Genomic DNA, 27,894 nt, shown 5'->3' on the forward strand with positions numbered 1-27,894 from the left:
AAAGCACGGAGAAAGTGTTGAAACTGTGGATTACTGTCGGTCGTCAGTATCTACCTTTCTCCCAGCAGCTCGCTGGCTGTTCTGGAGTGTCTGTGTTGTTTGGGCGGCTCTAGCACCAGCTCCATGCCGCTGGGTAAGGGTTCAGGACTCAAGAGGTTCCCAGTGCTGTTGAGCCTCGGTCTGGGGGTGCTCCGGCCTCGGCTCTCCACCTCCAGGCAGCTGACGGACAGATTCAGACACACGACAGATGTGAAGACTGAGACACTGGAAGTGAAGATGTGATTTTTGTACAGAATCTAGAGCAAGACTTTAAAGCAGAAGTAGCGATCCGGTGGTTTTGTCTAACTTCCTGTCAGCAGATGGAGTTAGCAGTCCCCGCCCTCGTCCCTACGTCACCACATTCAGGCGCATCCCTTGGCTGCACACACAGAGAGGACTGCCCCTTTATGCCGTTCTCTCTCCTCATTGGATAAAGGTTGTAGGATACAAGGAAAGTTTTCTCCTGGGCTCAGAGCAGAGCAGAGTGACTGACAGACCCGTGTTTCAGACCAAACACTCTATAGAAGTGATTGCTGTCGGAAGATACAACTATTTAAGACTTATATTAACACAAACATTCACCTGACTTCTGCTTTATATCTGCTTATTAAGGCAAGACACCACAGGCAAAAGCACAGTTTTTTCATGCACTGATCAATTTTGAGATTTTGGGCTATTTTTCTTCCTTAACATGTATTCTCTCAGAAAGGTCAAAAGAAATGGTAGAACATCCACATTAAGGTGGTTATTTTACTTCATTTTGTCTCTTGTTGGTAGATTTCTCCTAAATTCACCAAAAGTTAACAGCTACTGTGACATACTGTGCTGTGTTGTCTGACCCATGTCATGTCAGGTATCATTGTAGAGCTCTCTCTCTCCTGAACAATGACCTAGGCTCCATAAATTAATTTTCTCCGTATCCGCAACCAATCGTAAAAGTACGATTGACATTAACAATCCATGGAATTTTACAGTACAAGTCTTTAAAGACAGTTTACTCAAAATTAGTTTTTCCTCAGACTCTGAACCTGAAATCTCCACTTCAGCAGTAGAGACACCAAACCTTCCAGTTTTATTCCTGTCTATATTCTGAAGGTTTTTATAGAGGGGATTGTTGATATATCATTCAAAGCCTGATTTATACAACATTTTATTCCTAAAAACAGGGCGAAATTTGACTTTTAAGGGCTGGTGACAGTATAAAAAGAGATATCTAAAATCCCCTCTGTAAAGACTTCGGACTCTAATAAATCAACAAAATGAAATAAGAATTTTGAAAGGGGCTTTATCCATTGTTCAGATCAGTTCTCGAAATGTATGCAACTTAGCGCATATTTCATTAGATAGGGCCTCATTTACATATTTAAACATAAAATTTGACAAAACTTGTAATACAAAAATATTTGTCTTAATGTAAGTGATAAAAAAGTTTCATGGTGATATCTGTTTAATTTTTAATCTATTCACCTGCAGTGTCCCCCCGTAAAGACGACATTGGCTAAACGATGCATATATGTGGAGAAGCAACGGTAAAATAAAAAGTAAAATATTGTTCATCTCTATATTTCAGTAAATCACCTGCTGTTTAACAGAAGACCAACACTAACCTGTATCTGGTGGAGTTTTCTGCGTCTGTCTCATCCAAACACGTCTCCAGCGTGGGACTCTCACTGCCCTGAGACAACTGGTCGTCTATGGAGTCTGCTGCTGTATGCTGCAGCCAATCAGAGGGAGATGGGCCGAGGTTAGAGAGAGAGAGACACACACAGAGAGAGAATGTGTGTGTTATTGTTGTTACCTGCTGTATCTTGTGTATGATGGAGTAGCGTTCATTGCACAGGACGGTGGAGGTCTCTCTGTACTGTTTGGTCAGCAGGTTGAGCCACTGGGTCAGTCCGTCCACCATGGCCAAAACTATGGCCCAGAGGAACCGCAGGATGTCCAAGATCCTCTGAACCATCTCACCATGACCTGCAGCACACACACACACACACACACATGCACACACACACACACACACACACACACACACACACACACACACAGACACGCACGCACGCACGCACGCACGCACGCACGCACGCACGCACGCACGCACGCACGCACACACACACACACACACACACACACACACACACACACACACACACACACACACACACACACACACACAGACAGATGGTTGGGTGGAGGGTGCAGGGTGAGGAGGGGGCAGGAGATACAGTAAAAGATTTTGAGAATTTTGACCAAGGGGACAGTTTCCAAATGTGTGTACAGAAAGGAGATAATACTATCACACTTCTATCAGAAACAGAAAGACAGGCCTTCTGACTTCATCATGAGACCCAGGGCCGTTGCTAGGAATTCTGGGCCCCCTGAAAAAATACTGAAGTGGGCCCCCACCCCCTGACTTTTCATCGACACTTTTTTGATTGACTGTGTATAAGAGGAATTTAGTTTGTTTTTTTTTAAATCAGTTTCCTGTGGGGTTTTGTGGGCCCTACTGGGCTGTGGGCCCCTAGAATTGTCATCACCTTTCTCCCCTATGCAACGGCCCTGATGAGACCTACAGTGTTATCTGGCTTTATAGAGGGAGACAGGTCGGTACAAGCTAGAGTTTACTGTCATGCGCTCCGTAGCAGTGCAGCAGAGAGCTGCAGATGATTCAGGGACATCTTTTAAGACTAAACTTAGCACAAACCATTCTTGGGTTTTACTCTTTGGATAAAACACATACTGTAAGCCTATGGAAAGATTCAAGACGGCCACAAATCCTGGCAAGGAATGTTATTTTGGTAACACTATAAAAAAATAACGGTAACACTTAATAATACAATAAGTAGAAGAATTCAGTATTTATTATTGGTGAGTACAATACAATATTTTGTGAGAAATTACACATGTTCACATATCAGCAGCACATGATCATTATTTATCAGAGTGTTGGTGCAGTCTTGTAGCTGAAAGTTCTTTTTTTTTTTTCCTTCACTGGCTCAGTCAGTCTGACACCTGCACTTTCATCAGAGACACTGAGCTCATCCAATGTACAACACAGTGAAAAAAATCAACTATGATCTATTTTTTAAGAATACTTTTTCCCCCCGACTTTGTTCTTTCTACTTTGTGAAGAAGCAGTATGAACCTACCAGACTGCTCTTCCTCTTCCTCCTCCTCCTCAACCTCCTCCTCCTCCTGGATGACAGGGTCCTCAAACACGTCATTGTCGCTACAATCTACACACACACACACACACACAGACAAAGAAAAAAAGCATCTCAGCTGACATTACATTCAATAAATCAATCAATCAAATTTTATTTATATAGCACCTTTCAGAGCAAATAGATGCCGTTCAAAGTGCTTCACATTTTGATTGAATAATATATATACAGGAGGTAAAACAAGAAAAAGCATGGAGACTAAAACGAAGATTAAAAACAACAATAAAATAAAATATAGCAATAGAAAATAGATAAATTAACAACTTTTAACAACAATAAAATTTTATAAAATAGAACAGAATAAAATGCAGGATAGAAGTAGGAGAAAGATAACAATAAGAAAGAGCATAAAACTGTAAAATAGAATAAAATCACTATGAGACTATAGCATAAAAACCAGATTAAAAAGATGGGTTTTTAGCCTACGTTTAAAAGTGTCAATGTTTGTAACTCCTCTCAGATCCTCCGGCAGGCTGTTCCACAGCTTTGGGGCAAAGTGGCTGAAAGCAGCATCACCAAATGTTTTGGTTCTGCTCTGAGGGACAGTTCAAAGAGAGGAGCCAGAGGATCTGAGGGGCCTTCCTGGTTCATACAGTAAATCCATGGAGTGCTTTAAAAACTAATAAGAGAACTTTAAAATCAATACGGAAACTAACAGGCAGCCAGTGTAAAGACTTTAAAATTGGCGTGACGTGTGCTCTCCTTCTGGTCTGAGTGAGGACTCGTGCTGCAGAGTTTTGAATCAATTGCAGCTTGTTTACTGCATTCTTGGGTAGACCAGAGAGGAGAGCGTTGCAGTAGTCCAGCCTGCTAGTTATAAAAGCATGCATTAGTCTCTCTGTGTTGCTCTGAGAGAGAAACAGCCTCACTTTAGAGATGTTTTTTAATTAACATTGACTTGCATGTATCTGTAGTTAGTGACTGGGATCACAGCAGCCGTGACTCAACATGTCAACTCAGTAGTTATTGCAGGAGGGCTCAGCACACGGGGGTGGGACGGTGGACCACATCCTTCTTTGACCTCAGTCTTCAGTTTGATCTGAGCTACATGTCTGTGACGTTGTGCTGAGTGTATCTTGCAGGTTGTGAGGCTGTTGCAGTGACAAACATCTGTCCACATACTGACAAACACCTGCTGCTCAAATGTAATAGTTCTCTCCACAGGTGTCTCAGACCCCACACCGTGGTCACTAATTCAATGACCATTCAATTAAGTTTGCTAGAGAGAGGGAGAGCCTCACAGGTTGAAAGACAGATTGAAGGGAAGGTCACCTACACAACACTGAGGCCCTGTCCCATGTCTCCACACTTGGCTCAGTGCGCTTGGTTACGGCGGAACGTATATTTGCGTATAGTGTGCAGCATGGATTAAGTGGCCAAGTGTGTGGGGGGAGATTTAAAAGCAAACGGGACACACTTGACAAGTGTAGCCTGTGCCATTGCGCACACTAGCACAACTACGACACACACACACACACACACACACACACACACACACACACACACACACACACACACACACACACACACACACACACACACACACACACACACACACACACACACACAGCACAGCAACAGTTTTAATCAACAGTGCTGCTGGATCACAGTCTCATCTCCTCCTAAAGTGTCTCTATGCGCAAGATTCAAATCATAAATGTGTAGTCCAACTCCGTAAGTAAATAAGACAAACAAGAAAAACGAAAAACATAAAATAAAAACATGAACAGAGCATGATGAATATAAAATATGACATTAAAAGTCATAATTATGAGATAGAAAGTTCATTTCATTTTATTGAGATTAATTCAATCACATTTCCTAAACAGGCTTGTGGCTGCGTTGTGGTGCATTGTGGGATTTATACTGGGCCAAATACCGCTGGGATGCGGTCTTACCTTAAGTGTGGGTAAAGTGCAAATCAACACGCTGCACTTTCGGTCGTTGGAGAAATGGGACACACTTGCGCACTGACACTAAACCTATGAACGCACACGCCAAGTGCCCAAGTGTGTAAGTGTGAGCGAGTGTGCATATTGGGACAGGCCCTGAGTATACAGGTACCTCTAGTTTACTCTGTTATTGTGTCTTAGCTTCAGGGAAACAGACGTAAGGGAATCTGACCTAATAAAGCGAGAGCCTCTTGTTGTGAATCCACTCCTCCCTCCCTCTCCTTCTCTTTCTCTGTCTTTTCTTTTCTCTCGCTCCTCTTCACGTGTCGCTGCCGTTTCTGACGATCTCTGAGCGCTGTCTTCACGTTGGTGACCCAGGCCTGGTACGCCAGCTGAGGAGACACACAACACAATACACAATCTGTATGTATGTAGTGCAGCGCACAACACCAATTAACTTACATATGTCGTGACTATAAGGAAGTTTCTAATATGTAATGTGACAAATTCGGCATTAAACACAGTGTATTAGCAAAGACTTTATGATTAATGGTGAACCAAAAGTTCTGCCAACAGTCTGCTGTCACTATCATTCGTATCATTCCCCCTCTCTGCCTCCACATTTCCTGTCTCTTTCTCGACTGTACTTTCCATTAAAGGCAAAAAAGCCGTAAAGATATAGTTTTAAAAAAAGAATAGTTTTTCTAAATGCTCTTGGGGTGGTAGCCTTATATTTTTGCTAGAATATGTATTTCTTGTCATTTTTCATAGTGTAAAAGTGTCTCAATCTCTTCCTCTACATTGTTAAAAGTTATGATTTGACACCTGGATTATGAGAAAATAGTGGCCATATATATCCATATATCCATATATCCATCCATATATATATAGTATCCATAGCCATCCATATATAGCCATCTATATATATAGTATTTATTAGGGGTGTAACGGTACACAAAAGTCACGGTTTGGTACGTACCTCGGTTCAGGGGTCACGGTTCGGTACGGTTTCGGTACAACAGACACTATTGAATATAAAACTAAATTCTGTCTTGTGTTACAAAAGTAAAAAAAAAAAAAAAAAAAGAATATAAAATAAAACAAGTGCATTAGGAGTGTTATAATACCATTCATTAATTCTAGAGGGAAAACACTTGCACTTGACGTCTGGCAACTATTATAAAAAACAAACACACAAGAAACTAACATCAATGTTGGTTTACACAGTTAATTTGGGCTCGATGCCAGTTGCTTTGGTGATGCTTCGAGGCTCATTACCGCTACCTAGATTGGAGTGAGCACTTTTTTTTTTTTTAATATTCACTCCCTCAGACGTATTCGTCGTGTGACTGTGTGCACCGAACCGTGACGGCACGGGACGAATACATACAGTGTATACCGTTACACCCCTAATATATATATAGATGGATGGATGGATGGATGACAAATACATCAATATGAGCGTCCTTTTTTTTTTTTTTTTTTTTTGGACAGTACAGTGGACAAAAACAAAATGTGACAAAGATAACAAGAACAAATTGTGAAACAAACAACAATATTTGTGTTATTATGTGTGTGTGCGTGTGAGTGCATGTGTGTGTGCGCACATGTGATATCCATGCAGGTTGGTAACAGTAATGATAATAATAATGGTAATACTTCAATTAGGTAAAAGGGAAATAAACTAGATAAATAGTTCATAATAGACATGAGGGGGGGGGACAAAAACAAATAAAAAATAAAAAAAAAATTTAAAAAAGAGAAAAGAAGAGTGACGTAACAATAGTAATATTAATATCAACAACAATACTATACTAATGATAATGATGAAGAGTAATGAGAATAACAATATGGAGAGAGGATGGAGGAGGGAGGATCTAAAAGGCAAATGTTATATGAAATGTATTTATTTATTGACTTTACTCTAGTTATGAGTCCTGTAGGAACGGGTCCAGACGTACCTGGAAGGCCGTCATTTTCTGAGGCTTCTGCTCCTCCGACTGCAGCTCCTCTTCATCCTCACTGTCGGATTCAAACAGGTAGTACTCTCCTGAGTGCAGCACTGTGAGCAGGGAGAGATCACACATCACAACCTCCTTCACTTCACCACATACAGATCATAGAGATGATCAGAGAAACCACTTCACACAGTCTTGTGTGTGTCCTACCTGTGGCATGGTCCAGCCACGGCCGGTGCCACTTCTTCTTCTTGGACTTTTTCTTGTCTGTCTGAGTCTCTGGAGTAAACAAGAGGAAGAGTCACACAGTATTACTAAATAATGGCATTATAAACATGAATGGGAATATTCTGAGATTATCCTCCAAACTCAAATCAGTTCATCCTTGAGTCCAAATGAATGTTTATGTTATTAAATATTAAAAAGTTCTGTCAATACATTACTGAGACATTGTGTCCATTTGAATGAGACAGACCTACTGATTAGAAACCTGTGGCTTTAGTGTCACCGGAGCAGAGGCATGATGATGTAAGAGTCAAATCTACTTCAGTATCTGTCATTTGTACTGTTGGTGAAGAACAGTTGGAATAGTATCTTAAAGGTGTTCAGAAATGGCCGTTTGTCCTGTTTGTTGCGCCTCCTTCTACGAGTTTCCAAGAGTTGCTGCACGAGTTTACCCGAGTAAGGAAAACAAATTTGATTGGTTGTTATGGAGCGGGCGGGTTATTCAATGTTTGGGGCGAGCCCGAGCTCAGTGTGTGTGTGTGTGTGTGTCTCCGACGTTTGATTGACTGATGACGGATCCAGTATCAGTGGCTGGTGAATCGTGAGCAGCGTGACGCATAATCCGTGCGCCTGCATTATCCAAAAAAAACTACCCCACTTTCATCCCGGATTTACTCAAAAATAGAATTTTGCGCAAAGTTTGGGCTCCATCGTCTGATAGATGAGTTATTACACTAATGTTAAGACCCAGAGTGGGCTCAAATTCATTTTTATTTTCTGTACACCTTTAAGTTTTGGGTATTTACAAATTGGGTATTTCACATCAGCTGGAGAAGGAATGAAAGAAATAATTACATGTATGAAATGAAGGACAGACAGAAGAAGCATTAATATGAATGGAACAACAGAACGGAGAGAGAGAGAAAATATGGAAAGACAAGAAAAAAGATACAGAAATAATAATATTATTTTAAGAAATGCAGTATTTCTTCTGAAACTCTCTGAACAGACCAAGGGAATGACACGAGCCCTTAAACATCCCATAGTCACTGGATGAGAAAAGACGACAGACAGTAGATGAAGTGGTGGCTCTGCTGCCTCTGCAGCCTAAACACCGGCTGACATCGGTGTTATTGGCCGGCCCCGATGGGAGCGGCAGGGCTGCAGTTGGCTGAGTATCGGTGTATCATTAATCATTAACGGTCCTACCAGCAGCCTGACTCTCGCCGGAGTCTCCGCTTGTTTTATGTCCGTCTCTGTACTTCTGCTGCTTGGAGCGGATTCTCTGCATCCTGAGAGGAGGAGACAGGAGAGGAGGAAGAAAAAGAATGGGAGTTCAACTTTATCCTCTAGCAGGTTCATCATATTTGCTGTGACCCAGTGTAACTCTGTGTGATAAGAATTAACCTCTTAGATTTCTTCTGGTATATTCAGGAGCTAGATCCAGTCAACATATTTAATTACACTAGTTCCCTTTCCCCCAGAGAAAGGGAAAAATTGATTGATTGATCTATTGGCTGCTGATGTTTTTTTTTATTTACTTATTTATTTATTTATTCTCTTCTCTTGTGTTGTTCTCTTTTATCACAATTTATCTCTTATTTAACTCTCTACTTTTCTTTGGCTGCTGTGTTGCAGTGTCGTGTCTTTCTTGTCTTGTGTTGTGTCATGTCTTTATGTTTGCTTTATGTTTGTCACTTGTACTGCACAATAAAAATAAACTAGAAAATTTCCTCTGGGAAACCGATCCTGATCAAGACGCACATTTTGATATATAATTGGTTTGGGTCCTCTCAAAGCTGAAGGACAAGTAGCGAATCGAAATTTGTCCGGAAGATGAAAAATAATATGTACTGTATGAAAAAATCCAGCTTTGCCCCGAGCACTGGTCCCTAGTGCTCGGTGCAATTGCCCCGTGGCCCTAATAAATAAATAAATTTCACTAGTTCATTAAGAGTGGACTTAATAATAAAGACTTTTATTCTAAGTAGAATAAGCAGGCGCCCCATATGCAGAGGCTACACTCCTCTCTGCTGCAGTTTGAATCCCAAATCTGGTGGCCCTTTCCTGCATATCATCCCCCCTCTCTCTGCCTCCCCACTTCCTGTCTCTCTCAACTGTCCTATCAATTAAAGCCAAAAAGCCCCAAAATATACTTCAAAAAGAAAACCAATGATGTCAGACTGATACAATGTTATGAGAAGAAATGTACACATAGTGACATCAAGTGGTCATTTTACACACTTACATGCCCACAACAACCCACGAGCTGCTTACTAAGGTGATGTAGATTTCTGCTAAATGTCATGGTTGTTGGGATCTTTCACCAATAATTTCAACTTCAGAGACAACATCAGAGGTCCATCAAGGACACTGAGGGTCCCGTCAGGTGAAGCTGTTTGAACCACACCAGCAGCTCCGCCCACTATTAACCAGTGGTCAAGGCATTTCATCCAGCTGTACATTTCTACCTGCCACTTAATGCAAAAATAAAATGCTGTTCACGAGAGACAGTGTCCTCAGCTGAACACTTACGATCTCTTGAGCTGTGACAGAGACTTCTTCTCAGTTTGCTGGTGGAACTTGATGTTCTTGATGATACTGGCTCTGAAGAGCTCAAACCCTCTGGAAGGAAAAAAACAATCATCAATGCACTGCAACAGTCATTTGTAATCAGCACCGTCTCATTTAAATGAACGTATTAATTGTCTAATTAACTAATTATAGAATTCCTCTTTCATGTCTGAAACAGTAACAATGGTGTTTTTTTTAAGTTCTGATACATACATGTTTTCTTTGTACATTTGCAAATAATTAAAAGTGACGCTACTGGGTCAATGAAGCTTTAACTCTACTTGTGTGCATACTTTTCATAATCACCATTTACACCAATCCGACATAACATTATGACACTGACAGGGGAAGGGAATAACACGTCGTCATGGCCCCTGTTGGTAGGTGGGATATATACAGTATGTTGTCCTCAGAGTTGATGTGTTAAAAGCAGGAAAAATGTTCAGTGTAAGGATTTGATCAGAGTTGATGGGGAATCCTGGAGGAAAAGTTGTTAGAGGCAGAAAAAGACTGAGACTGGGATAGAAGTTCACCTTCCAGCAGGACAACCATCCTAAACATACAGCCAGAGATGCAGAGCTGGTAGAGACAAACCCCAAAAGACCTGTAGCTGTAACTGCAGTGAAAGGTGGTTGAATACGCACGCCACTTTTCAGATTTGCATTTGTAAAAAATCTTGAATACTGTACATAATTTTCCTTCCTTTCCACTTCAGAAATATGCACTACTTATTTTGGACTATCACATAAAATCCCAATAAAATACATTTAAAGGGATACACCAACATTTTTTTACCTCACTCCCGAGTCCATGACCAGCAGGTAGACACCATCCTTTTGACTGTGCGTGCAGTAACAAGGGAGATACGGGCAGAGCTGGCGCACTGCTAATTAGCTTAGTTCAAACGCTGGAAGTGCATAGGTAGTGTTAGCCTGCCTCCTACCTGAGCCGAAATCAGCAGTCAGAAGCTGATTTCATTTTAACTCTAAATTCTGTAAATATATCACTTTATCGACATTTCAAACATTTTTAGGCCAGAAAGTAGCCGTTTAGATCAGCAGTGTGTTGTTAATTTGTTTACATACAGAAAACCATGACGATAGAATTTGTGCTTTTACTTTGAAATAGGAAGCTAACCTACCCTGGATGTAGCTAGCTTGAACCAAAATAAAGCGTCTTTGCTTGAACCCTCCGTTTTGACCGATCTGGTCCCGTTAGCGGCATTTGACCGATCAAGATGCCTTACCGGAGAGTTTTGTCAGCTCTGAGACGAAGTTTGGCCCACTGAAGAGTTTCTCTGATGACTTTAGGTGGAGGCAGGCTAACACTACCTACAGTATGCACTTCCAGCGTTTATGCTAAGCTAATTAGCGGTGCGCCAGCTCTGCCCGTATCTCCCTTGTTACTGCACACACAGTGGAAAGGATGGTGTCCATCTGCTTGTCATGGACTCGGGAGTGAGGCAAGACACACGCAAAAAAATGTTGGCGTATCCCTTTAAGTTTGTGGTTGTAACATGACAAAATGTGGAAAAGTCCAAGGGGTATGAATACTTTTACAAGGCACTGTATGTACAATGTGCATTCGGATTCTGGGTTTGAACCTCTGACCCTGTGATTAGGGAACAACCCTCTCTATCTGCTGATAATAAATGTCACCTAATCCGGCTAAACTGAGGAGAGTCAGTCTAGAGCTGTGAGCGCTGCAGTCGTCAGTCAACAGGGCCTCATGTCAACTCACATTTCCTCTGTTGAATCACTGTACTTTTTTTTTGCCGAGCGGTGGGACAAGTGCGGGCATCGCATATTACCTTGAGGCCTGTTTGGCAGAAGCCTGCAGCTCGGCTGTCACATGCAGGAAGTAGAAACTGAGGAAGACTCTCCTCTGCAGTAAGAGGCAGAGTAAACAGATACTGTCCCAGATGATGCCAGCCTCCTCCACAGGAAGGCTGCAGGTCTTGTCGCTCACTGCTTTCGCTGTCAGGAAACGAAAAAACATGTAGTGACACATGAGTGAGGGAAATATTGAACACTTTATTACCAAATACATAGCAATATGCAGTGTAAATTTATTTTATTTAATTTAATGTTTATTTAACAGGGACGATACATAAAACTTTGCCACAAAAAATGGGAAAATGTGATGCATATAAGACGTCTAGCTTCAGCTAATTTGCTGAATTTGTCTTTGTTCCTGGTCAGGCTTTAGATAGAATAGGATAAAATATATCGAATACAATGAATGCAATGATACAAATACAATGGATAATACAGTGAATAGGTACCATGAATAAATAAACACAGCTGCAGTTATACATTTCAGACACACAAGTTAAAGGGACAACGAGGAGTTTTGGAAAAGCGAAGCGTTTTCACACTACATTTATGAGCCTCCACGCGCACCGTAAAATTCTTTTGACCGGCGCAAGACAGACTCATGTTTTCATTCATCAATAATTAAAGTCAGAGGTTCAAAGAGGTTCAGATACCACCGTAGTTCTGACCATAAACGGCGATTCAGCTATGTTATTCTCATGACTCAAGAAACGCTGGTGGACTCGACCAGCATCTCCGCCACCACTAATAATAACAAAATAACCATAGAGACAGAATGATATATTTATCGAAAATGGAGCCATTAACAAGTGTGGGTAGCGGAGATTCATCCACATTAACGTGAGACTTTTTTATAACCGATTAGAAACTCCTCGTTGTCCCTTTAAATTTAGCATTAAACATTAGTAAAGTGCTGTATTGACAATGACTTGCTGCTGCTTGAGCCAATGTTTAAATATGATGCAATATGATGCAATCAAAAATTATAATTGGATTAAATCACACAGATAGCTGCTGCTGTATAGATGATCACTGTTGTGGTGGAAAATAATATTAAAGCACTTACGGTCATAATATCCTTTGACTGTACAAACCAGGCTGAAGAGCTGAATCACCCAACAGAAGCCCTGCTGCATCTCATGCACAAACACACACGCTAATATCTGAAACAAACACAGAGACACACACAAGTCAGTGCTTCCTGGGACACGTCACTGTTTTTACACTTCATACACATTTCTTTCCTTCTGTTATAGAGGAACCACTTGATTATCTACAGCAATGGTGCTTTATTACTATGCAATAGCAGCTGTAGCATAGAACAGTCCAGAGGACCCACTGTGACAAATCCAAAAGCCTCCTCACAATAAGATATTAGTAATATTTGGAAACTGACTGCAACTTTAATGCTGTTTATTTATGTTGGCTTCATCTGTCGATAATAAGATATCTGTTACTTTCTGTTACACTGAAACCATAAAGAGCTCCAAAGGTTTAACTGAAATGAAGAATTAAAGGGTAGGGACTTATAAGCTGAATAGCTTCACCCTACACCAATCTATGTAACATATGAATTAAGTTTGGATAAATGAATGCATTCTCGACTTTTGACTGATTGTTGATTGATGCGTGACTGTAACAATTTGTGCACAAGATCGAATAAACTACTACTACTACTACTACTACTACTACTGTACTACTACTCATCAACATTCTACAAATAAAATGAATGATGTTAACTTTGCATGATGGCATTTCACTTAGTTCTGAGACTTAAAGCAGAAGTAAGTGATATATTTGTGTTAATATAAGTCTTAAGTAGTTATATCTTCCGACAGCAATCACTTCTATAGAGTGTTTGGACTGAAACACGGGTCTGTCAGTCACTCTGCTCTGCTCTGAGCCCAGGAGAAAACTTTTATCGTATCCTACAGTTTTTATCCAATGAGGAGAGAGAACGGCATGCAGGGCTGTGTGTGCAGCCAAGGGACGCCGTGAATGTGGCGACATAGGGACGAGGACTGTTATGGTGCGTTCAAGGAAACTCGTATTTTTCTGACCGTGAAGTGGTACCAGTTCGATCTGGTACGAGTTCACCGGTCGGAAGTTACGAGTGGCCGTTATAGTGACTTTCACCGGTAAAACAGGTCGGAAAAACACGAGTGGGTTGCCTGGAACGCTACAAAGTCGTAAGTTGTGACTTGAAGCTGTAATTTACGATTTCAAAAGCCTGCCTGGAACGCAGCATTAGCCAAAACGACTGGACCACTTACTTCTGCTTTAATAATACTAGATTTGTGTTAGCTATTTGCACAAAATAATCAGAATTGACCACAAACTAATCAGAATACCAGTTGCTCATCTGTTTCCTGATGGTTTCTGGAGGTTTTATATGACAAGTGCTGACAGCTGTGGTTTATTAAAATGTCTGGTTCATCCTTCCTGTGCTTACAAACATACTGAGTTTATTTTTACTTACCCTCCAATTCATCACCTTTCAGAGTCTAATTTGTTATAGCCAGCATTTATTAAAAAAAAAAAAGTATTCTTTTTACAATTTCCATTTTTACTTGTACTGTAAACTCACCTATTGCCATAATCCTGATATTCTTAGGAGCTGCTAAGGCTGGACAGCATGTCTAACTTAATAAATCTGACTAGTTCATGTACTGTTAATATATGTTGACCTGCCTTTTCAACTATCCAGTTGTTGATGTTACTAATTCTTTGATTTTAGGAAGTGTCTATTTTTAAATGGCAACAATTGATGTTGTCAGATTTTGACACACTTGGTCAACTTGTATGGTACACTTTGTAGATGTCTATACCCAGACGTATGTTGTTCAAATGTGGATCTGTCCATAATGCCATTTGTAGATTTCCTCAAGGAGTTTTATCCTTTTGTTAACTGTGATATTATAATACACCTGATTTGGTAAAACATCAAGTTACTGAACCTGGTGTTTTTTATTGATACATTTAAAACTTTTATTTTTATCACAACATGGCTGTATGACTCGTGACTTAAAAAAAATAAAAATAAAAAAAAGCAGAAGAATTAAAGGAATAGTGCAACTACTTGCATTTGAAATCACTCCGCCCAGCAGTCGTGTCTGTAAGGTAGTTGCGGTGACACATTTGCCTCTAAAACAACTCTGTCTGGTAATGTTGTGTTATTATCTCATAGCGTGGTGAATGTGCAGGTCACAACTTGTCCACCAGAGCGTTTTGGAGTTGTTGGATTGTGGATTTAGTTTGATGAGGGAAACCAAGAAATACCGTGCGCCTCCGTCTCTCCCTCGCCGATCTCAAAACAACATGCACCAACAATTTAAGGTAATGAACCTACTGCTATGACTATAGGGATTATAGCAAATATCCCTTTAAGGTCACAGAAACAAAGACCACCAGCAAGGCACTATGATACTGATACTTACTGATAACATGTTTTTGGATATAATGACGGCCACGGTGTAGATGATGAGACAGTCCCACAGGGCCAGCCGGGTCCTGGAGGCTTTGACCAGCAGCCGGGTGCCCAGCAGCAGGAAGAAGAAGCAGGCCAGCAGGTAGCCCAGTCCAAACACAGAGATCCTGGTGGCCCCCGTGATGAAGACCACCGACAGCACGAACCAGAAGAGGTGACGGAACACAAGGACCTTGACCATGTCCAGGTAACTCCTGGGAGAGAAGGGAATATTCAACTGAGCGTTAGGCTCCTGTACATGTTGACTTTCTGTTCTCCGTGTGTGTGGTTCTTCAGTGGGACGCTGTGTGTTTACCTGCAGTTGATGAAGTTGGGCGCAGGGTTAAAGAGTCGACCCTCCATGGGGTCGGGCTGGTCCGTGTTCTCTCCTGCCTGAACCATCCAGTCCTCAGTCAGCTCGCACTCAAACACCGTCCACTGCTGAGACGCACACATCAGCAGCGCAAAGTCCGCTGTGGACACACAACAACAAATTAAATCCTCATTCTCATTCTCATCATCATCATCTGAACTCGTTCTTGAAACTGTCTGTTTTTTGGTCACCAGCTACGTTTATGTATTTACTCTAAAGAAACTTTAACATTTATTCAGTGTATCTACAATAAAGAGCAGTGCAGTTACTGAGAATAGTCTCAAACTGTAGCAGAGGGCACTGCCAGCACTCTTAGGTAAAGCTGGCTCGTAAAAAAGGCTGAGTGATAAGGATGAATTACATCATTAATCACATGTTCAATTCAGCTTAATGTATATTATTACATATTGACTGTGCACTTTAAACACTGACCTATGAGGTTTTTGGAGTTGGGCACAGTGAAGAAGTCGGGCAGATAGATCCATTTAATGAGAGCTGAGTTCATCAACACCGGAGTGTTCCATCGCCAGGGGTAGTCTGCAGGACAAGACACACGGTTAACCCTCAGCAGAGTGCTATTGGAGGTGATGCGGGGCAATTTTTAAAGTTTGTGAAATAATTCAGCCAAAGCACTGGGTCTGGCTATCACCTGAACAATGAGCAGACAGGAATAGGAAGTGAAGTGTAAACCAAGAGGACAAAAAAGCACAACATTAAAGGGACAACGAGGAGTTTCTATTCGGTTATAAAAACGTCTCACGTTAATGTGGATGAATCTACGTTACCACTTGTTAATGGGCCCATTTTCGATAAATATATCGTTCTGTCTCTATGGTTATTTTGTTATTATTAGTGGTGGCGGAGATGCTGGGCGAGCCGACCAGCGTTTTTTACTTTCGGTTTCGCAACGAGTCATGAGAATAACGCAGCTGAATCGCCGTTTATGGTCGGAACTACGACGGTATGTGAACCTCTTTGAACCTCTGACTTTAATTCTTGATGAATGAAAACATGAGTCTGTCTTGCGCCGGTCAAAAGAATTTTACGGTGCGGAGGCTCATAAATGTAGTGTGAAAACGCTTTGCTTTTCCAAAACTCCTTGTTGTCCCTTTAAGCAATCACTGGAGGAATAAATCAATAAACAAAACAAAAAAATAAATAAATAATTTCAGAGGAAAGGAAAAGTTCCCACTGAGTCTGACAACTCCTCTGCTGAGATATTCAGGGGGCGACATCTGGTCCCTTTTACTCAACACTGTGTGAGGGATGATGATGCTATTTCCATCCATCCATCAACTGTCTGTGCCACTTATCCATGCAGGGTCGCGGGGGGGGGGGGGTGGGGGGCAAGGGTAGGGTTCACCCTGGACAGAGCCCACATATAGAGACAAACAGTGCTCACACACTCACATTCACACCTACGGGCAATTTAGAGTCTCCAATCAATCAATTGATAAATCAAATCAAATCGTATTTGTATAGCACTTTTCATACAGTAATTGTAAATCAAAGTGCTTTACACATACAGAGACAAACAGAGAACTGAGATACATAACACCCCCACCCACCCACCCATGCATCATCCCACAGTGCTTTCCTGAGAGAGAGCTGTTAAAACCAGAGCAAACTGAGGAAACACTAGTATGAATTAGAGTATAAATATATACATGAACAAATACAGCTACAAACAAACAAAAAATTAAAATGGAATACAATAAAATAAAATACAATAAATAAAAAATAAAGTAAATATAAGCTGCAGTAAAAGCTAGACTAAAAAGATTTTGAGCTTGCTTTTAAAAGTATGTACAGTGGGACTCATTATGGTTTAGTTCTGACTTGTGTTAAGGTCGACTAGCAGAGGACCTGAGAGCTCTCACAGACTCATATGACAAAAGCAAATCTGATAAATACAAGGGAGCAAGACCGATAAGAGTTTTATAAACCAGTAAAAGAACCTTAAATCTGATTCTAAAACTAACAGGCAGCCAATGCAGACACTACAATACTGTAGGTGTGATGTGTTTTGGACTGTGGGATGAAGCTGGAGAACCAGGAGAGAACCCATACAGACCACCATGCCGCCATATTTCCATTCATTCATTTATTGATACTTATGAATTTCTTAGTTACCAAGTTACCTTGTTTTGTTTCTCTTCCTCTTTTATTTTGACCTTTTTTTACACTTCACATCCTTGTCCTGTCTGTCCTTCAATCTACTGCTTCAGTCACTCCAGGAAACTATTACAAATTTAAAATCAAGGCAGTAAATCACTGTAACTACGGCCCCTGACTTCCAGTTATGATACAAGCAGCATCATACTTAACTACAGTGACTAAACACTGTAGTTGTGTGTAATCTTGTCATCTAATTAACCAACCCCCCCATCAGGACTCACCTATACAGAGAGCCGGGGGTATGCCCACACACAGCAGGTACTGGTAGATCATGAAGATGGACAGGAAGAGACAATACTTGGGCCAGATCTGGGCCATGGCCGCCCGCCGGCGTTTCACCAAGATGGCGACCAACCAACAGCCGTGGATTATCACCAAGAAGTTCATTCGCTGGCCAATCACATTCACCGTCATCAGGAAACAAATCTACATGGAAACAGAAGAAAAGTGTTTTTACGATGGAAATCTATACAGTATAAACTTTGCACTTTCTTTCGAACAATGTCTAAAAGTTGTTAGAATAAAAATCCTATCATTTTTTGCCTCCTTTAATTAAAGTGATGTTTCTGACCTCTAATCCAAACTTGTAGAAGGCGTAGTTGAGCAGGTACTTGAGGCAGAAGAGGAGGCCCTTGTCCAGAGTGTCCCTGGTGGCGCCGGGGAACAGGACTGGGATGGCGGGGGGAGATCTCTGGATCTGACGGTAGTGGTGGGCCTGGTGACGGTACACTGTCGCCTCAAACACCAACAACATCAGCACTATTAAATGGTTCTGCAAAAAAAAAAAACATTCAGCAGGTTAGTGAACAGCAGGCAACACACAAAGGAAAAGGAAGGTTTGACGGTACACACAGGTTTAGTTTTATTTTAACCTGGGTGTGTAAAGATGAATACAACTACATCCAAATTCTACAGCCACGTGTTTCCTCTACCATCACAAAACCAACTGTATATTGAACACACCTTGCTGTATCCCAGTACAGTGGCATCTTTCCTGATGCCAAACCAGTTGGCTGGATCCACTGGCCCCTCATACATAGAGGAGTTCGAGATCTCATCTGGTAACAGGTTGGTTTGATTGGGAAATGGCTGTGAGGGCGGAAAGAAGGAAATATATTAATTCATTACAGAGATAATCTACTTTTTTTTATCATTCTTCCTCACAAAAGAGGTGGATTTATTCCACTGGCTGTCCCAGCTGATCCATCCATCCACAAATATTCACTGCAGCACCACATGTGAATTAATCCACAGCTGAACACAGGACCCAGATATGATTTTACCAATATATGTTACTGAAGTGCATAAAAAATCCACTTTTATTCCATCAAGTTACACCTGTTTTTCTACATGTGTTACCAGTCAGCTTCTGGATTCATTTTATACATTCTTTTTGCTTGTTGTTTAACCTTCCTATTGTGTTCGGGTCACTAGCGGCACGTTTTCAGGTTTGCATAAGTACCACATACATTTATTTATAGCATCAAGGCTTTTTGACATCTACTCTACATCTACATTTTCACAAAATTCTAAAATGCTCTAGTTAAAATTATGACATTTGTGTTTTTAGGGTTGAATTTGACCTGGTTATAAGGATAAGAGCAATAATTAGAGTTGAAATCATGAGAGCAAAACCAACCTTTTCGTGGATAAAGAAGTCTGACAACGTAACCAAGAGATGAGAAACAAATGGGATGATACATAATTGTTTTTAGTTTGTTTTACAGCTGATTTAAGAGTCGGGTCAAAACTGACTCTAACAGCATAGATGGTAGCAGACAGCTAACACAAGGTGAAGGTTAACCTCCTCATGGTCTTATGTCTCACTGTCGTTGTGAGGGTAGCAGGCAGCTTTTAACTTTAATGCAATGGAACAGCTGAGTGTTGAAATTAAAAAAACTCAAAATCAGTTTGGTTTTTTTCTTCTCTTGTACTGTAATGTCATTAGAGCTTCTTAAATTTGATTTATTGTATCTCATTGTCAAGTTTTTTTTTATTATTTGTCCTATTTCTCGTTTTTTGACAGCCCATCAGGAAGTCTTGGAAGCTCTTGTGTGAAAAGTGATACACAAATAATGTTTGATTCATTGATTGACTGGATGAAGTATTTTTACTGTGTGATACTCTTACAGGGAGGCAGACTAAGCAGGTGATGAGGCTGTGCTCGTATCCCTCCACCCCCCAGTACAGGATTGAATGACTGACTGAAACATGACAGATACTGTTGGTGCAGTGTGTGTTGTTACTTGTCTCACCGGGCTACACTTTTTGGAGTACTGCGCGGGGTTGACGACACTGAGCTGGTACAGCATCTTACACACGATGATGACGCACACCCAGACGGTAGACAGACAGGAGGCCATGGGCCTGAAGCGGCCGTACGGCATCGCCAGAGACCACAAGATCACCAGGACCAGGTTCATCACCGACGGCTACACACAGGACAGAGTATTCAACATCACTATTCAGATCAGAGTGTATATAGTATGTCAGGTATAGACGGCAATAATAATAATGGCTTAGAGCCATTTAGTAAATCATTAAAAAAAAGCATATTTCAGCAAAAAAAGTCTAATTTAGTATGAATCATAGAAATCATGAGCTCTTTTGTCTAAGTTGTCTTGTCAATTCTTGTAATAAGTTGTCTTTTATGTCCCTCTATGTTCATAGCACCTAATAAAGAAGAAAAAATAAAGAGAAATCATGAGCTCTACCTTGTAAATAAAAATTGTGTGATTAAATATATCTTTCTTATGAAATAAAATGTTGAGATTTCAAGCGGCTAATGGAGTTTTACATTCCACTTCTTATGCCTGAAAGATTATTGCAGCTCAATCTGCTTTGTTTGCATCGTACACTTTTTGTGAGTAGTATTTTGTTTTTGTGTTTTCTTTGTCTCTCTCACACACAGCACCCACTCACGCTGCGTTTACCTCTTCCAGTGCAACCCAGACAGAGAAGAGGGCCACCATCTTGAGGATGTGGAGCTCCAGAAGCATCCAGAGAAAGACTTGGACCTTGGTGAGGATGTCAGAGAATCTCCTGGACAGGACCAGCAACCTGTCCATCACCAGCCCCCACTTACTGGGCACTAACTCCACTTCACAGAGGACAGGGAGAGGACAGGTGGACACACAGAGGACAGAGGACAGGGAGAGGACAGGTGGACACACAGAGGACAGGTGGACACACAGAGGACAGGGAGAGGACAGATGGACACACAGAGGACAGGTGGACACACAGAGGACAGATGGACACACAGAGGACAGGTGGACACACAGAGGACAGGGAGAGGACAGATGGACACACAGAGGACAGGGAGAGGACAGGTGGACACACAGAGGACAGGTGGACACACAGAGGACAGGGAGAGGACAGATGGACACACAGAGGACAGGGAGAGGACAGGTGGACACACAGAGGACAGAGGACAGGGAGAGGACAGATGGACACACAGAGGACAGGTGGACACACAGAGGACAGGTGGACACACAGAGGACAGATGGACACACAGAGGACAGGGAGAGGACAGGTGGACACACAGAGGACAGGTGGACACACAGAGGACAGATGGACACACAGAGGACAGGGAGAGGACAGGTGGACACACAGAGGACAGGTGGACACACAGAGGACAGGGAGAGGACAGGTGGACACACAGAGGACAGGGAGAGGACAGATGGACACACAGAGGACAGATGGACACACAGAGGACAGATGGACACACAGAGGACAGGGAGAGGACAGGTGGACACACAGAGGACAGGTGGACACACAGAGGACAGGGAGAGGACAGGTGGACACACAGAGGACAGGGAGAGGACAGGTGGACACACAGAGGACAGATGGACACACAGAGGACAGGGAGAGGACAGGTGGACACACAGAGGACAGGTGGACACACAGAGGACAGGGAGAGGACAGGTGGACACACAGAGGACAGGGAGAGGACAGATGGACACACAGAGGACAGGGAGAGGACAGATGGACACACAGAGGACAGGGAGAGGACAGATGGACACACAGAGGACAGAGGACAGGGAGAGGACAGATGGACACACAGAGGACAGGGAGAGGACAGATGGACACACAGAGGACAGGGAGAGGACAGATGGACACACAGAGGACAGGGAGAGGACAGATGGACACACAGAGGACAGGGAGAGGACAGGTGGACACACAGAGGACAGAGGACAGGGAGAGGACAGATGGACACACAGAGGACAGGGAGAGGACAGATGGACACACAGAGGACAGGGAGAGGACAGGTGGACACACAGAGGACAGATGGACACACAGAGGACAGGTGGACACACAGAGGACAGATGGACACACAGAGGACAGGGAGAGGACAGATGGACACACAGAGGACAGGGAGAGGACAGGTGGACACACAGAGGACAGGGAGAGGACAGATGGACACACAGAGGACAGGGAGAGGACAGATGGACACACAGAGGACAGATGGACACACAGAGGACAGGGAGAGGACAGGTGGACACACAGAGGACAGAGGACAGGGAGAGGACAGGTGGACACACAGAGGACAGGTGGACACACAGAGGACAGGTGGACACACAGAGGACAGGTGGACACACAGAGGACAGGGAGAGGACAGGTGGACACACAGAGGACAGATGGACACACAGAGGACAGATGGACACACAGAGGACAGGTGGACACACAGAGGACAGATGGACACACAGAGGACAGGGAGAGGACAGATGGACACACAGAGGACAGATGGACACACAGAGGACAGATGGACACACAGAGGACAGGGAGAGGACAGGTGGACACACAGAGGACAGATGGACAGATGGACACACAGAGGACAGGGAGAGGACAGATGGACACACAGAGGACAGGGAGAGGACAGATGGACACACAGAGGACAGAGAGAGGACAGATGGACACACAGAGGACAGGGAGAGGACAGATGGACACACAGAGGACAGAGAGAGGACAGATGGACACACAGAGGACAGAGAGAGGACAGATGGACACACAGAGGACAAGGAGAGGACAGGTGGACACACAGAGGACAAGGAGAGGACAGGTGGACACACAGAGGACAAGGAGAGGACAGGTGGACACACAGAGGACAAGGAGAGGACAGGTGGACACACAGAGGACAAGGAGAGGACAGGTGGACACACAGAGGACAGGTGGACACACAGAGGACAGAGAGAGGACAGATGGACAAGGAGAGGACAGATGGACACACAGAGGACAGGGAGAGGACAGATGGACACACAGAGGACAGAGAGAGGACAGGTGGACACACAGAGGACAAGGAGAGGACAGATGGACACACAGAGGACAGAGAGAGGACAGATGGACACACAGAGGACAGGGAGAGGACAGATGGACACACAGAGGACAGGTGGACACACAGAGGACAGGGAGAGGACAGATGGACACACAGAGGACAGATGGACAGATGGACACACAGAGGACAGGGAGAGGACAGATGGACACACAGAGGACAGGGAGAGGACAGATGGACACACAGAGGACAGGTGGACACACAGAGGACAGGGAGAGGACAGATGGACACACAGAGGACAGATGGACACACAGAGGACAGATGGACACACAGAGGACAGGGAGAGGACAGGTGGACACACAGAGGACAGGGAGAGGACAGATGGACACACAGAGGACAGAGAGAGGACAGATGGACACACAGAGGACAAGGAGAGGACAGGTGGACACACAGAGGACAAGGAGAGGACAGGTGGACACACAGAGGACAGGGAGAGGACAGATGGACACACAGAGGACAGATGGACACACAGAGGACAAGGAGAGGACAGGTGGACACACAGAGGACAGGGAGAGGACAGATGGACACACAGAGGACAGATGGACACACAGAGGACAAGGAGAGGACAGGTGGACACACAGAGGACAAGGAGAGGACAGATGGACACACAGAGGACAGGGAGAGGACAGATGGACACACAGAGGACAGATGGACACACAGAGGACAGGGAGAGGACAGATGGACACACAGAGGACAGAGAGAGGACAGATGGACACACAGAGGACAGGGAGAGGACAGATGGACACACAGAGGACAGAGAGAGGACAGATGGACACACAGAGGACAGGAGCAACACAGAAGTCAGCTCAGATCAGTCTTTTAAGAAACTTTTGGGCTCTTGAATGACACAAAAATATACAAATCCACTAATAGTCAGATGAGAAGAAAACTCCTGCATGTTCTCAGAACAAGCTCTTATTGTTATTTATATTTTTTCCCACCATAAATTTCACATTACACTAGAATATACACAATAATAATGTTGTGGTTTGTTTTTTTTACCTTCTTCGTCTTCAGATTCTTCATCTGTGTTGGTCACCAGGTCTTCATCCTCCTCATCTTCGTCTTCCCCGCCCTCATTATGAGGTGCAGCCTTAGTTCTTTCACTGTTCTTCTTCCTGGAGACAGATTAATGATGGAAAACACAGTGGTTAAAAAGCAGTGGGTCAACATAAATATTTATTTGTGGTTGAAAGCAGAGATGTAGTGACCACAGGTCAGTCTCATGAGACTTGAGCCACAATGAGGTAAAAACAGAGGTCTCAAATTATCAGAGAAAGTCTTATTATTTCCTGAGAAAAAGTCATAATACTATAAAAATTGAAATTGTAACATTTAAAGAGAGAAAAACATCATTTTTAGGAATATTACCAGCGACCAGTAAACCATGTATAAGGACAGTCAGACAATAAAATAGACTCAGTTTTCTCAATGACCTAATGAAGATGATGATGCTAATGAGCCAAAAGATGAAAAAAAGCTTTAAAGCTTGATATTTGATGATATTTCCCCATATCATCTAAAATTACTACTTCTTAGTAATCTCTTTCTTATTACTACGTTCTCAAAATTCCCTCGAGATTCATGCTATAACTCTATGTTATAGCATGTTTTTTACTTAATGTAGTTATATACGTATTTATTTCTCCTACTCCTTTTACTCCTTTTATTTGTATTATTTACCTTAATTTGTCCCAGCTCTAATTATTCTCTTTTACACCTCATTTTTTAAGACTCCAGTGTTTCCCCATAACTGATCACCGTAAAGATATTCAGTTGCTACGGTATGACAGACATGTTATTACACCATACACTAATACATACTAATACATATAATTCATGCTTTAGAGAAATGTTTTTTTTTTGACAGTTGTCCCTTATTTTATACATATTTGTTTCTATGTTTATTCCTCTCTCAGCCCCAGAAGTCTGATTTAAAGATGTGCAGTCTATGACTCTGACTGAAAATGAAATCATCTCTTACATAGTTAGAAATTTTGACAAATTTATGATAGAACAACTTAAACATGTTGTTTTTGTTTTTAAACCACGTCCACTACAGCTCTCTGCTGCTCCTCTATCTGCCACTCAGCAGAGGAGAAAACCTTCATGCTCACCGTCCAGTACTGGAAACACTCATCAATTTAAAGTCGCCTGTTTTCTCGCAACGCACAAATGAAAACCTTAGCGGGATCTGAAAACTTCAAATAAACCTCTGGTAGTGACTCCAGCTTTTATGGGACATTTTACTTTTCTCCTAATTTTCCATGGTCAACTTTCCAGGTTTTCCAGGATGAATGGGATTCGGGAACCCTGAAATATGATTCTGTTAACATAAACAAGATGTTGCACTTTATCTGGAGCCTCCTACAGTTTCTGCTTATTGCAAACTTCACCACTCTGTATGTGACGGCCACCAGAGGTCACTGTCATCTGTCAAATCTAAATGTTCCATTAAAGAAATGACTTGTGGGTAAAGCCGGTAGTTCTTCTAAGTGAAACTAGGTGAGAGCAGCTGAGTGCCAGACTCTCTCTTCTTTTCTCCTGACTGAGTCAAATCACCTGAACCATCTGAGCAGCAGCTGAAACACTGGAACCTCCTTTATGAAAGGAGACAATGCCGTCCCACAATTCTCTGCTGCTTGTAACATAATCCAATATCGGAAACTTAAATAATAATATAATACATTTAAAGAATTGTATTTGGTAATTGTTTTATCTTTTTTTTTTTATCCATTAATTCAAATGTTGCCTCTCTAAGCATTTATTCATGGTTTTGTAAAAATGAGACCCAACTTTTTTAACCAGATCATTGCACAGGTCAGGTGTTGGTTCCTGCTTCGGCCTTCCGGCCTGTCGCACCTCCTCCGGTGCCAGTGTGGGCAGCTGCAGGGTCGTCAGCTGGAGACCGCCGTTCACTGATGTTTCGCCCCCTAGACCAGTACATCTCCGGGCGGGGGGGCAGTGGCTAATGGGGACGTCTCCCCGCCACCCCCTGCAGCTGCCCTTAGACGGGTGTTTGCCCCCATCTGCTGTCCTTCCTCCGGAGCCACAACCAGTAGCTCGCCTTCTCAGCCTCATCTCCCAGCTCCTTCACAGCTTTCCGCAGCCTTGCCCCGGTCATCCCAGCACTGCGGAGCAACTGCACTACCGCCTTGCCAACAAAACCCCTGCTTCCGACCTCCACCGGACATACCCTGGGTTTCCAGCCAGCCTCTTGGCACTCCGCTGCCAGCTCGGAGTACTTGAGGTATTTCCTCTCGTGGGCTGCTGTCATGCCCTCTTCCCAGGGGACGGTGAGCTCAATCAACAGGACTGACCTCTCTACAGGTGACCACATGACTATGTCCGGTCTGAGCGTAGTTGTCATGATCTCTCTCGGGAAGACTAACTGCCTTTTGAGGTCGGCCAGCATCTGCCACTCCCTGCCCGGTTTCAAGATGGTAGGTTCCTGCATGGATGTTCTGCTCCTCTCGCCTGGTCTGACAAAGGCGGAAAGCACAGGCCTTGTTGGTTCCTGGTTATGGTTCGCTGCCACCCTGCATCTTTCCAGGAGCTCTGCCAGCTTGGTTAGCACCTGGTCGTGGCGCCACCTAAAGCGCCCCTGGGTCAGTGCCACCTTACATCCTGACAGAATGTGCTGGAGGTTAGCCTTGGTGGTATCGCACAGCGGGCAGCCAACCTCACTCCCAAACCACTGGGTGAGGTTCCGGGGGCACGGGAGGGTGTCGTAGGCTGCTCTAATTAGGAAGCTTACCCTGCTCTGTGGCGTCCTCCAGATGTCTGCCCAGCTGATGCGCCTCTGCACGGTGGCCTCCCATCGCGTCCAGGCTCCTTGACTGCCTTGGGATATAGCCTTTATGTGGAAGCGCTCCTGCTCCGCTCTGGTGACTTCATCCACCACCATGCTCTTCCGCTCCCTCCTGGTGGCTTTGGACCAAAACCGTCGTGGCGCCGCCCAACCTAGCCCAGCACGACCTGTCTGGGTTGCCCCCATCACCTCTTCGTGTTGCAGCCTGGAGATGGCATTCTCTACTTCCTCAGGTGCTTTCCATTTACGGCCTGTGCGGATTGGGACTTCTGCGCTTCTTACTAGGTGGTCAGCAGAGTCCTTCATCTCCAGTACAAGGCGTGCCTTCTCCTGCTTGTACCCGAGAGTGATGGATTTCAGCGGGAGCTCCAGCATGTTCCATCCAAACAGGCCTACGTCGGAGAAGCAGCGGGGCAAGCCCAGCCATTTCCTGATGTAGCTATTGGCTAGGCTGTCCATCCTGCTGACCTCTGACGTGGGGATCTCGCAGATCTTCAATGGCCACATCACACGTTGGTATAGTGTGTGCTGATAGCACCATACCTTGTGCTTCCCTGGAAGCTGGCTTTTGTTGATCTTAGCCAGCCCCTCAGAAAGCTGTTGTTTGGCCTGCTTCCCCATCTGTCTGTCAGACAAGTCTGCTGTGTATTGTCTCCCCAGGCTCCTGAGTGGTTTCTCTGCAAGCTTTGGGATTGGCTCTCCTCCAGCAACGAAGGTAGTGTTGTCTTGGCGCACCCCTTTCCTTATTGATAGGCTTCTAGATTTTACTGCCTTTACCTTCATTCTTGCCCAAGAGATCAACTCATCGAATCGCTTGAGGAGCCGTGTTGTGCATGGCGCCGTCTGGAGGATGGTTGTGACGTCGTCCATGTAGCTCCTTAGCGGTGGGAGCCTCTCCCCTGATGGAAGCCTGATGCCCCCAACAACCTGCCTGGCCCCTCTGAGGATGACTTCGAAGGCTGTCACAAACAGGATGGGGGAGATGGCACATCC

At 43.5% G+C, this 27,894-nt stretch overlaps 1 protein-coding gene across 1 annotated transcript in view; it reads right to left on the reverse strand.

Moving 5' to 3' along the window:
• piezo1 (piezo type mechanosensitive ion channel component 1 (Er blood group)) overlaps positions 1-27,894 on the reverse strand; it is a 128,801-nt gene that overhangs the window by 22,706 nt on the left and 78,201 nt on the right. Inside the window, exons 17-36 of the mRNA XM_085800915.1 lie at positions 24,093-24,208; positions 20,695-20,861; positions 20,017-20,193; positions 18,725-18,850; positions 18,333-18,533; positions 17,983-18,187; positions 16,016-16,120; positions 15,527-15,683; positions 15,182-15,425; positions 12,811-12,907; positions 11,720-11,885; positions 9,871-9,960; positions 8,545-8,627; positions 7,321-7,389; positions 7,114-7,214; positions 5,385-5,544; positions 3,186-3,272; positions 1,838-2,010; positions 1,647-1,753; positions 55-219 (exon numbers count right to left, since the gene is read on the reverse strand). Coding sequence (XP_085657041.1) covers positions 55-219; positions 1,647-1,753; positions 1,838-2,010; positions 3,186-3,272; positions 5,385-5,544; positions 7,114-7,214; positions 7,321-7,389; positions 8,545-8,627; positions 9,871-9,960; positions 11,720-11,885; positions 12,811-12,907; positions 15,182-15,425; positions 15,527-15,683; positions 16,016-16,120; positions 17,983-18,187; positions 18,333-18,533; positions 18,725-18,850; positions 20,017-20,193; positions 20,695-20,861; positions 24,093-24,208 — 2,796 coding nt within the window. The remainder of the gene's footprint in view (positions 1-54; positions 220-1,646; positions 1,754-1,837; positions 2,011-3,185; positions 3,273-5,384; positions 5,545-7,113; positions 7,215-7,320; positions 7,390-8,544; positions 8,628-9,870; positions 9,961-11,719; positions 11,886-12,810; positions 12,908-15,181; positions 15,426-15,526; positions 15,684-16,015; positions 16,121-17,982; positions 18,188-18,332; positions 18,534-18,724; positions 18,851-20,016; positions 20,194-20,694; positions 20,862-24,092; positions 24,209-27,894) is intronic.

The sequence above is a fragment of the Trachurus japonicus genome, chromosome 15 (assembly GCF_045865225.1).
Source record: "Trachurus japonicus isolate A0001 chromosome 15, Traja_1.0".
Taxonomy (NCBI): Eukaryota; Metazoa; Chordata; class Actinopteri; order Carangiformes; family Carangidae; genus Trachurus; species Trachurus japonicus.